At 43.4% G+C, this 12,061-nt stretch overlaps 1 protein-coding gene across 2 annotated transcripts in view; it reads right to left on the reverse strand.

Moving 5' to 3' along the window:
• Positions 1 to 12,061, reverse strand: part of RYK (receptor like tyrosine kinase) — a 53,613-nt gene that overhangs the window by 11,707 nt on the left and 29,845 nt on the right. For both annotated transcript variants that reach the window (XM_054515941.1, XM_036389119.2), the window contains exon 9: positions 10,597 to 10,683. In XM_054515941.1, the coding sequence (XP_054371916.1) occupies positions 10,597 to 10,683 (87 nt within the window). The remainder of the gene's footprint in view (positions 1 to 10,596; positions 10,684 to 12,061) is intronic.

Consider the following 12,061-nt stretch of genomic DNA (forward strand, 5'->3'; position numbering starts at 1 on the left):
GGGCTGAGTGAAGAGTGATGGGAGCACTCTGCAGAAACTCAGAGGTGCCACTAAATTAGTGACAATTGTGGTATATTATGGGATGCATCAGCCAGTGCTTTTGGGCCCATCACTACAGGGACTTTGAGAGGCTGGAGATTCTCCAGGGCAGGGAACAGAGCTGGGAATGAGGCTGGAGCACCAGGGACAGCTGAGGGAGCTGGGAAAGGGCTCAGCCTGGAGCAAAGGAGGCTCAGGATGGCCCTTGTGGCTCTGCACAACTCCTGACAGGAGGGGACAGCTGGGGGGTCAGGCTCTGCTCCCTGGGAACAGGGACAGGATGAGCGGAAACAGTTCTGAGTTGCACCAGGGGAAGTTCAGACTGGATACTGGGGAATATTTACTGACAGAAAGGATGGTCAGACATTGGAACAGCCTGCCTGGGGCACTGGTTGAGGATTTAGGTCTGGAGGGGTTTAAATCTGTGTGGGTGAGGCACTTGAGTGGTGGCCTTGACAGTGCTGGGGGAATGGTGGGACTTGATGGTCTTGGAAGGTTTTTCCAACACAAACAAATCTGTGATTCCCTTCTATTTGATAACAACTCTCTATGTGGGGATGCTACAAACAGGTTCTTGCAGTGCAGGACACACTGAAGCCATGGCCAGCTGAAGTCTCTGGTCTGCACTCCAACAGAAGCATGAGAAAGGGAAGGTCCTACCCCTGTGGGCCGGACACTTGATGAATTTGATTACGTACAAGACAGATGCAAAAGGCTTGGAAAGAGGAAAGAAAAACCAAGATCCTACCTTAAAACAAAGTTACACAGCCCTGATGACTGAGTCAGGCAGTTCTAAAAGCCAGCATTAAAAATGGAGGTGGAAAAGCAGATTCTGAGAAGTCAGAGGAGCAGGTTACCTGTACAGAGCTTCAGCAGTAATTACAGGGCCCAAAGACCTCAACCTCTTCATCCAGCACATGATGAAGGCAGGAAAGAGATTCCTGGGTGTGAGTTTAAGCTGATTAACTCCTCACACACTCTCTGGCCCTGTGCTTGCTGAACTGGTTTGCTTTTAATTATAAGAGCCACCAAGCAATAATTTGAAGCTTTAAATCAGAGATTGTTTAAGAGTGGATTTAAGATCTACAGAACGAGTCAGGCTGGTTTGGACAATGCACCCATTCATCTCCAGAAGGTGACTCTTCTGCCAAAGCCTTTCCCTTTCCAGCACTCAGGGAAGTTTCCAGCAGGTCAGTGTTGTTTTCTCCCCAGGTTATAGTGGTTGGGCACCCAAAAGGATGATTGACTCCCAGGCAAGTGTATACGGAAACTGAAATCTTATCTTGTGAAACAGTCCCACCATCCATATTGTGTTTGCTTATCAATATTATTTCCTTGTTTTCTGCATAGAAAAAACTTACCCAACACCAACAAATTCAACAGACTCAGAACAAACAATAGTGTTCAAGGCTAATCCTCCCCTAGTTGAGACCAGTGCCAATTTAGAACCACCACACAATTTGATTATTGTGGGTTTGTACTAGATATAATTCAAAACACAGTATTAATCACCACTTCTTGGAGTGATTCTGTCAAAAGGGGGAAAAGAACACCAAAATACTGCTACTGCAACAGGGCCCACTGCAATCAGGCTTCCTTTTAAGGCATTTTCATCAGTTACAAAGGAAAAAGTTCAGTTAAACAAACTCTGTCACATTTAATAGACTATGACCACTTTTGAGCAACCAACACACACATCTTCACAGACCAGGACAAAGGAGATTTTGGCAATATTACATTTTTTGTTGTGGAGGCCTGGTGAATCTGAGCATCCTGTACTAAAAATCCTTAAAACCAATCCAGCAAAGCCACCATTTCTAGTTTTAATAAGAGAAACAGAGCCCCAGTGCCACAGCAATCCCAGCTTGCTGAGACCTTTTTCCAAGGACATAGTGAGATAAATCCTACAGATTCCATCTTCCTGCCTGGGCCAATGTATAATCCCAAATTCCCCAAACTGTGTCAATCCCTGAGTGCTACATGTAAACACACACACCTTGTTTTCTTCTCAAAACTGTTTGTGCAGCCACTCAGACAGAAAAGGGGAAGGATACTGTCACACCCATGGGATGTAAAAATAAAAAGCCCAAGGGCTTTTGTGGCTTCTTTTGTCTGCCCCAAATCCATGAAGGTGTCAGATACGAGCACAGCCACACACACAGCTACAGAGGGGAGAGGGGGAAAAGCCTCCCACAGAGCCAGAAACCTCTGAAATTACATCAGCTGCTTGGAGACACAACTGAGGAGGTCACAGTCTCCTCTTTATTAAATCTGGGCACCAGGAACAGCCCTGAACTTGAGTGCTCCAGGGCAAGGCAACAAGGGCTCATTGAAAAACTTCCTTAAAGCCCTGAAAAAAGCTGAACTGAGATATTACATTCTTTATGATTAAGAACATGTCAGTGCTCAGCCACAAATGGAGTTGCAGTTGGATACTCATGAGGAGCAGCCAGATTTCCACAAGGTGATCATGCACCAACAGCTGAGAAACCAAAGAGCAGCAAATTCAGGTGAGTTCAGAGGAAGATTTAATACCCAGAAATATTCCAGATACTCAAGTTAGGACCAAAAAGGTTCAACTTTCAGAAGGTGCTTAAAACCAAGACTGAGATAGATGTAAATGCATTCCAGAGAGGAAGATGCTCTCCAAGCCCTGGTTTTACCCAAAAGCCTGGCTGTGAAAGCCTGCCTTGAGGCCCAGGGCAAGAACAAGGCAGGATTCCAAGCTCTGATGGAGCTGCAGGTTTATCTCCTGATATCACAGGATTTGTATGCAGCCAGGCACAATGGGGCTCTTGGCACTGCTGGTTTTACATCCCTCTGTGCTGGGATGTGCTGGGGCCCTGCCTGGTTCATGGGGAGAAAAAAACACCTATTCCATTTTTACCAACTTCTTAAAATCCATCTGCAAAAAGTCATTTTAAAATCTTTGTTTGTTATCATTCATCGATCACATGAATCATCAGGTGAAAAGATCTTGGGCAAGTTCTGTGATGACACCAAATTGAAGGGAACTGCCTGCTCTGAGACCAGGCACTCATCAGCTGCAGGGCACCAGGCTCTGCTTCACCAGGAAAAGTCACTCCACACCCCAAAGGACATAGCAGAGATGAAAAGCAGCAATTACCTGGATATTGCAGAGGGGAACTGATTAGCTGAATGCTTTCATGAGTCACTTTGTAAGTCAGACCTCCCAGAGCCTCAAAATTGCAAAGCACAGCTTAAGTAGGATCACAGAATCCTTTAGGTTGGAAAAGTCCTCCAAGATCAAGTCCACTCATTCCACCAGTGCTGCCAAAGCCACTCCTAACCCATGTCTCCAAGTGCCACATCCACACCTCTGTTAAATCCCTTCAGGAATGGGGACTCCACCACTGCCCTGGGCAGCTGTGCCAGGGATGGACAGCCCTTTCTGGGAAGAAGTTTTCCCTAATATCCAACCTAAACTTCCCCTGGGGCAACTTGAGGCAATTTTCTTCTTGCCCTGTCTCTTGTTCCCTGGGAGAACAGAGTGACACCCACCTCACAACCCCCTCTCAGTCAGCATTACAATTTACAAGACTTCTCCTTGTAGAATGGTCACTGAAATCTGTTTCTTCAGAAAACAAAGCAGAACCTGAAAACCCATGTAACCACAGGTTTCAAAATTGAACTGAGTCCCATTTGAACTCTCTCACAGCCTGCTACAGGCACTAACAGCAGATTCTTTCAAGACTCCTGTCAGAAGCAGCTCTGCAAATACTACAGCCAGGAGCTCCAAGGCTTCTGATCAATGTTTCCAACTACAATATTTAAGAAGATGTTTTACCTGCAGCTTTTCTCATCTTTGGACCATTTGTAATGGCTTGTTCCCCTGTGAACTTCCTCCTGTTTCATACTGCAAGGTAATACTCCCCCCCATCACAACACTTACACAGGCCATTTTCTACACCCCTGCCTGTTTTCACAAGCTTCTATTACCCTCATTATTTTTCAGCTTTGTGGGCTTTGCCAAATATCCCATGACAAAGTGCACAAGCTCCAGTTACTGAAGGGTAACAGCCACACAGGCAGGCACAGTGGTCACAGGAATTTAGAGTGCAGGACTAGAGCAGCTCCAGGTGATAAATGCTCCCAGTATCAACACATCCTTGTTAATTACTGCTTAGTTAGTTTCTGTATGGCAATTAATTAGGTAAAACTGCTCCCAAGGCAGAATTCCACCCCAGTTCAAAGAGAATGGATGCCTGAGTATTGCTTTAACCCCTCTACACGAGTATTTGGAAGTAATTCAATGCCTGTGATCACATCTGTTGCACAGGACGTTTTTAATGCTCCTATCAGGTAACCTTCACAACTTTCCTTCACCAGAAGGAAATGCAAGAAGTCATGATCCAACCTGCTTTATCTCAGGCAGAAAGGAAAGTAGATATAAAAAATATTTCAGCTTTCAAATTTCCAGGCCCCAGGAGTCAGCCAGAGCCAAGTGGAGCATCTGATGCTTCCTCCTGCCACGGACTGAGCACAGCACACTGAGCTCCTGCTTGCAGCTCAGAGCTGCAGGAGGTGTCCAGGTCATCACTTCCACAAATTCAACATCCCCCTGCTTTCCAAGGCAGCTCTGCATCCTACAGAATTCCAGTCTCCTGTAAAGGTAAGACATGCACTCCAAGCCACAGCAGGAAGAGGTTACAGCACAGGACACTGCACTTAGTCCTGATAAGATTTCCACAGAGCAGGATTTCTCTTCCAATCCTGCTATCCAGGCATCAAGTATCAACCACATGAGTTTATTTTGCAAAGCAAAGCAGCTCACACTGACAAATCCAAGCCTAATTTTAATAAATCTTGGGATTGAGTCAACATGACACTGCTAAAATAGGGAATGCTATTCTGGATTTCCTACATTACAAATGCACATGCAGTTTTAAACCACAGAAAAGGGCTGAGAAAAGCAGGATTTGGGGATAGTCTTAGTTCCCTGTGTAACAGTAACACCAGAATCCAGGAAGCAGCAGCAAAGAGGAGGAAGTAAAAGGCTATTTGTTCAATAATCCATTTAACTTAAAGTGAACCTGAAAGTGTTAGGTAAGTTGGAAGTGAAATTGGGAAAGAGAGACATGACTGATGTCCTGGTCCAAAGGTCAAGTTGCAGCACATAATAAAACTGATGTACAAGTAGAGATTTCAACTGTATGTAAATTAAAGTGTCCTGCAGGTGAATATCTTTTAGCATATGGAATAATAAATCTTTAAATGATCTAGTACAATACTTTGGAAATCATCCCCTCAGTATTTTCTGAAGCATACTGTACTGCTTTAGGTGTCTCAGGGTATTTTCCTAAAGAACTAGGATTAAATGAAAAATCAAGTGCATTTTTAGGCTGATATTCAGAAATTTGCTACTTATCCCATATTCTTTAAATTCAAGTATCTTCCCTTATAAAGACACTCAAGAATTTAGCTCAGATGAGCAGTAACTCTTGATTTATTCTTTGGCATAATCTATACTCTTCAGTAACAGGATCCTGCACTCTGATTTTGGAAGATTAAATACTTTTGAACAATTACTTCAAATACTGTGTGTTTAAGGTACAAACTTAAACTTAGAACTATTTTCACATGGCTGTGCTTCTTAAGAATGAACTGCCCAGAAGAGCAAATTCCATCAATTGAAACATAACCCCTTGAAAACAACTATGATGCTCCAAGTTCTGTTTAGTGTGAACAAGAAACCTTCACCTTGGTTAACACAGGGCTTCTTGTCCACACCTAAATCCCTTAAATGTGCCCATTGCTTTCTCCTGCTTGGCACAGCCTGAATTCCCAGGATTGCCATTCCTACACTTCCCAGCTGCATGAAGTCCTAAAGGGCCACCAATGTTGCAACCATGGAATGGTTTGGGTTGGAAGGGACCTTAAAGCTCTTCTCACTCCACCTCCTGCCATGGGCAGGGACACCTTCCACTAGATCACAATGCTCCAAGCCCTGTCCAACCTGCCCTGAGCACTTCCAGGAATGGGACATCTCCTCTTAACAAGCAATAAATTTTAAAACTCTAAATAGTAAAATGTCAGAGATAGCCAAGAATGCTGAAAGTCTTTTAGTGACCTAAGGTGACAGAACTCAAAAGCTTTGTTAAAAGTTGGTAGAACAATAAAGTTTAAAGAGCTGACCTTTGTCAACACTTTGTTTCCAGTGCTTTCCATGGATGGGTTTGTTTCCAAACACTCCTTCCTTGTACATCAGAAAAATGTTAAGTGGGTAGAACACGAAATGGGAGCAGCTGGGTTATCTTGAACAGCACACTGTGTTGTTTTTACCAAAAGTGTACCTTGGCCAGAACATCCTAAATGAGTCAGGGCTCTGCACAGCTCACCCTCACTTCATATGTTCCTGGAATAACACAATTCCATTTGTTTTGCTAAGAATTTTCTCCTTCACAGGAAAAGCACCATTAAACAATGTGTTCTTTAAATCAAAGGTGAAACTTGTGTGTTTTCTTCCTCCTCTGACATCAGATGATTTAAAAGATGCCCCAGAAAGGCTGGAGGGATCTGTTAAACCCTGGCAAGAGATGTAATGCCAGCTTGGAGGAAGATGCCATCAGAGACACTTCCCAAAACTGAGAGGGATTGGAATCCTTTGATTGGAAAGTGAAGCATTCCATCCTCATAACCCAATTTTTCTGTAAAACAAAAAACACAACGGAGAAAGCAAATGCCAGCTAAGTCTCTCATCTTTCTGACAAAGAACTCATTCAGGTTGTGTTGATTCAAAGATTCTAAAATCCCAAATATTCTAGATAACATATCCTTGTCTTGCTGGCAATGACACATATCCTCAGTCTTCATCAGGGTCTGTTTGAAGACAGAATGAAGGTGAATTTTCCACTGAAATGTCTAAGTGTGAAAGTAACTATGAGCACCTTGCCTAGCAGATGAACACAGTGGAAGTGTGAAGTGCAAAGACAACACAACAACTGTATGGCCAACATGAAGGATGCAGGACAGCCTGAACAAGTCACACTTTTCCCCCAGAGCTTGGGATCTTTGCAGTCTGGAGTTATCAGAGCTTCCAGAAAGCCAAAAGAGATCCACGTTCCTTTGAAGCTCTCCTTGGCACAAGGCACTGCACATATAAGAACGCTCAGGCACCCAGAACAGATGATACAGCATTAAAAAAAACTTATAAACTCATCTATTTCATGAACCTGCATGTAGAAACTTTGTCACTACCACGGGCATGTTACAACTTTCTCCCAGGAGTGAACTAAATCTCCATGAAAGAAAAAACTCTTTTAAGGATCTGGAGTAAAACCCAGCGATGAGTCCTCCTTCAGCCAGTCTTTGTAAGAGAGGGGGTGTTGAGATTTCAAGAGAAGCATCTCCAACTTTTACACCCCATCAATTTAAGAGCTACAGAACAAGTAACAACTGAATCACTTCAAAAGTACTTCAATAACTTCATGAAGTGTTCAAATGAAAGACCCCAAATTCTGTGGCAGATGAGAAAGCAGTCTGATCATGCTGAACAAGCACACTCCAATCTTGACACCCACCTGAGTGGCACAGAGCTCTTAACAGCCAACAAACCCAAACTCTTGTATTACTTGTTGGGCTGGGGAGGTTCAGCCTGGAGAAGAAAATTTTCCAAGGATACTTTACTGTGGCTGGTGGATTGTAAGAAATACTGAAACAGAGTTTTGATCACAGCTTGCAGGGACAGGAAAAGGGCAATGATTTAAACAGGAAAAGGGTAGATTTACATTTGACATAAGGAAGACAATTTTGAAAAAATTAATTATTTATTCTTCCTTGTGAGGTCAGACACTGGCACAGGTTGCCCAGAGCAGCTGTGGCTGCCCCTGGATCCCTGGAAGTGTCCCAGGCCAGGCTGGACAGGGCTTGGAGCAACTTGAGCTAGTGGAAGGTGTCCCTGCCCATGGCAGGGGTGGAATGAGATGGGCTTTAAGGTCCCTTCCAACCCAAACCATTCTGGGATTCTAGGATTCTCTTGAAATTCCAGATTTAAAGCCATAACCACTCCCCTAATGTCAGAACAGTGTCTTCAGTTTCTCAAGCTCTGATCCTGGTGAGAAAAAAGAGGTGTTTTTTCTCTCAAGGTTATTCTTCCTCACAGTACCTACTCAAAGAACCTCAGTTCACATTTTCCAAAGATCTGAGATACTCCACCCCCATCCCCATTGTTTCCTGACATTTGGGGCACCACTGGACTTCATTTTATCACTTTCAGAATGCACCTCAGGGTTAAAAAAGGCAGTTCTAGAGGAGCTCATACTTTTGGGAAAGGTTTAATTTAGCTCCATAGACAAAGCCTTATTCCTTGTCTATTTTCCCTGACCCTCAGGCTTTACTGCCTTCAGCAAAGAGATACTTAAGTCAGTTTAATGGTTCTCATACCCATCAAGCTTTTATGGTCCTGCCCTGCTTCTGCTTGTGCCAGAACAGCAGTGTGTGTGTGGCCACAGAATGACTGAGCTCAAGGAAAAACTCTGGTTACAAGAGAATTTTTGCAGGTTTTTCTCTTCCAACCAGATCAAATTCCCAACTTATTACATGTCCCAGCCACACACACAGCAATAACAGCCAGGGTGTGAAAATGAAGCTGTGTAATATCAGCCCTGCTGTGAGGAGAGGGGATGTTACAGGTTTTATTCCTTGCAAAATTCTGCTGCCCAGGCCCAAGTATCAGCAAAACCTACCCTACATTTCTTACACACAGATCCTTTTTAATGCTGGGAAATTCTCTACAGTGATGAACGCCATCACTGCACTGAATCCTTCCCTGCAAAGGGAAGAGTTTTTCCCTATAGGACATGAATGTGTCACAGGCACAAGTCACTCTAAGGGAGAATTATGGATTTAGGAGTGCATTGGAAGTCCCATTTTGGGAAAGCAATTCAATAAGAGGTCATGGGAGGCAGCTAAATTAAGATCACTTTTGACAAATGTTATGTTGTTTAATCCAATGCTATAAAAAGTAGCTCGGGTGCCAAGGGCCAAGTTTTTGAGAACTATTATTAAATAAGAGCCAAGAAATAAAAAAGACAGAACTGTTTGGCAGTGAAAGGGAACAGAAGAAGGCAGAATTCAGAAAGTATTCCCAAAATACTAGAAAGAAGCAATTTTTTTGGTTTTTAAGCAAGAGAAGCCAGGCTGGGAGAGCTGGGGGCGTTCACCTGGAGAAGAGAAGGCTCCAGGGAGAACTCAGGGCCCCCAAAAGGGGCTCCAGGAGAGCTGGACAGGGACTTGGGACAAGGGATGGAGGGATAGGACATGCTTTAAGCTGTCAGAAGGCAGAATTAGATGAATATTGGGAAGAAATTCTTCCCTGTGAGGGTGGGAAGGCCCTGGCACAGGTTGCCCAGAGCAGCTGTGGCTGACCCTGGATCCCTGGAAGTGTCCAAAGCCAGCTTGGACAGGGCTTGGAGCAACCTGGGATAGTGGGAGGTGTCCCTGCCCATGGCAGGGGTGGGACTGGGTAATCTTCAAGGTCCCTTCCAACCCAAACCATTCCATTATTATATGTCATGTGAGGGAGAAGAGCACCAGAAACATCTGATTGTGCCAGAAACACACCAAAGTGGCTGCTTCCTTTAAGCACCATATTTTCCTTAAGGCTAGCAGAGAATAAATGGGCAGCAGAAAGAGTCAACAACAAAATTCAGCAGCTTCACCATTTCCTAATCATTATCTTTAAAAATTAATAGCCAAGCCACAAAAAAAAAAAAAAAAAAAAAAAAAAAAAAAAGCAGAATGAGTTGAAAATCTTATAGTGGCTTTTTTTTTTTGCAAGAAAGAATTAAAGAAATTGTCAAATGAAAAACCAAAGGCAATAAGACACCCAACAGAAATGACAAAAATAAGAGGGAAAACAACCACTGTACTGGGAATTTGGCAAAAAGAGAACTTGTGATGATTGCAGAGCAAGGGTTAGATGTAGGATACGTTAACACAGGGATACAGGTAGGATACTTGTAATACACACATGGATACATGTGACAGACATGTGGGACATTTGCAATATTTTCATCTACACCCACCTTGCTCCTTAAGTCTACCTATCCCCATTTCAAGGCATTTCCTGAACACAGGTGCTGTATTTGGATAAATTCAGTTCTAAATGCCAATTCTCACACTTCAGTTGCAAAGTTTAAGGAAGGCAGAAACTATGCCCTGTCTTTTGTACAGCCATGCATTTGTAAAAGATTCTTAAGATACATTTCAAGTGTTTTTCAGCAATTTGCAGGGGACAAGGCTGTGACTGGGAAGACAATGATATGCTTAGGAAAAAAAAACAATATAATTTTCTACTTAGAAGAATAATAAACAAAAGTATTCAAGGGTGATGACTGAAAGTACTGGTGCATGCATTTTTCTTCCATATATGATTGCTGTTCTCTATGGCTGAAGGAAGCATCCAAACTGCTTTTACTTTTCATCATTTGCATGTTTTGGAGAAAAGGGGGTTGTTACAAAGCCAAGTTTGGCACTCTCAGCCTGCAGCACAGTTCAAACACCTGCACACAAACCCACACCTTCATGCAAACATACCTTTAACAGTTTTGACAAAAACTTGTTTCTCTTTACTGGGGTCTTTTTCTTCTATTAGAATTCCATGGAAAATGCGCCCAAACGTGCCTGGGAACAGAACAACCAATGAGTAAAGTAAAGAAACACTGATAACATTTGGAGTATCTTAAGCAAACAGTACATTTCAGAGCAGAAAGTGAGGAATGCCTGCAGTTAAAGTGTCTCCAAACCCAATAAAGTCACCAAGAGAGAACCCAACACCAGCACAAGGGGGATTCACAACTACAGGCAGCAAATGCTGAAGTTTTACATAAATAAGGGGAAAAGCATGAGAGTGAACTAGTGATAGCACTCAGTGAAATTAAATATCGATATGATGATGGTTTATTTGTGGCACTTCAGTCAACTCCCTGCACTAAGAACTCCAGGTCCCTTTTCTCACCCATCCAGTCTGGAATTCTAAGCCAAGGCATTCCTCACAAGGACCAAGTGTTTCTGAAAACATTCACAAGGAAACAGCAATTCTGGCCAGCCAGCACACATGGAACACTTTGAAACAGCCAGCATCACATTATTCACAAGTTTCACCTCAGCTGGAAGGTGCTGGGGTTGTCTGGGGGTCATTCAGACTCTCCAGCATTTTTCCATTCACAAGATGTTACTGATGCTACTGCAGGAAGAGGAGCTACTCTGAGGAGCTGGGCTGGGAACAACTGGTAAAACACAGAGAATTTAATTGGCTTTTACTGCTCAGCTTGGCAACACTTTCTGCACCAAGGTGTGCATCATCTCCACAGAGTCTACTCCAGCATAACAGCCCCTTCCCAAGGATTCCTCCTGCCTGACTAGGTTGAAAGATCTTTGACAGTGTGAAATACAGGTCTTGTTTGTTTCTAAATACCTTAAACAGGGGCAGTACAACACTTCTGTCACCTACCCTGAGGCTGGCAAGGAAACCCTGCATGACAGGGGTTTTCAAACTGCAGTCTCAGTAAGCAACAGCTGAACTCAGGAGTCTCTCAGGCACACAACACCATTAATTACCTAACAGCAACTAAATTCCTCCTGTCTTGGTTCTTGAAGACTTTGAAATAGTGCCTAAACATATATTTCCAAAATGTAAAAGCTACAGAAGCTATGTGAAATTTATAATGAATCTGTGGCCAAGATCTGTAAAAAAGTTCCATGCATGTATTTACTTTATCCCCTTCTTCCCCTCTGAAACTCTTCTGTTCTTCAATGGCAGAGACTCAACACCACTATGATCCTGAACTAAAATTGGTCAGGTCTTCTCTGACATGTGGATGTGGCACTTGGGGACAGGGGTGAAATTGGCAGTGCTGGAGGAGTGCTTGGACTCGATGACCTCAGAGGGCTTTTCTAACCCTAATGACTCTGTGCTTAACTTTTGAAGGCTCTGACTCAAAGTAACAGCTGGAGGCTAACGAGATCCCTGGATGAACTGGGTCCAAACTGCATTCAACAG

Source organism: Molothrus ater, chromosome 10 (assembly GCF_012460135.2).
Source record: "Molothrus ater isolate BHLD 08-10-18 breed brown headed cowbird chromosome 10, BPBGC_Mater_1.1, whole genome shotgun sequence".
NCBI classification, from domain to species: Eukaryota; Metazoa; Chordata; class Aves; order Passeriformes; family Icteridae; genus Molothrus; species Molothrus ater.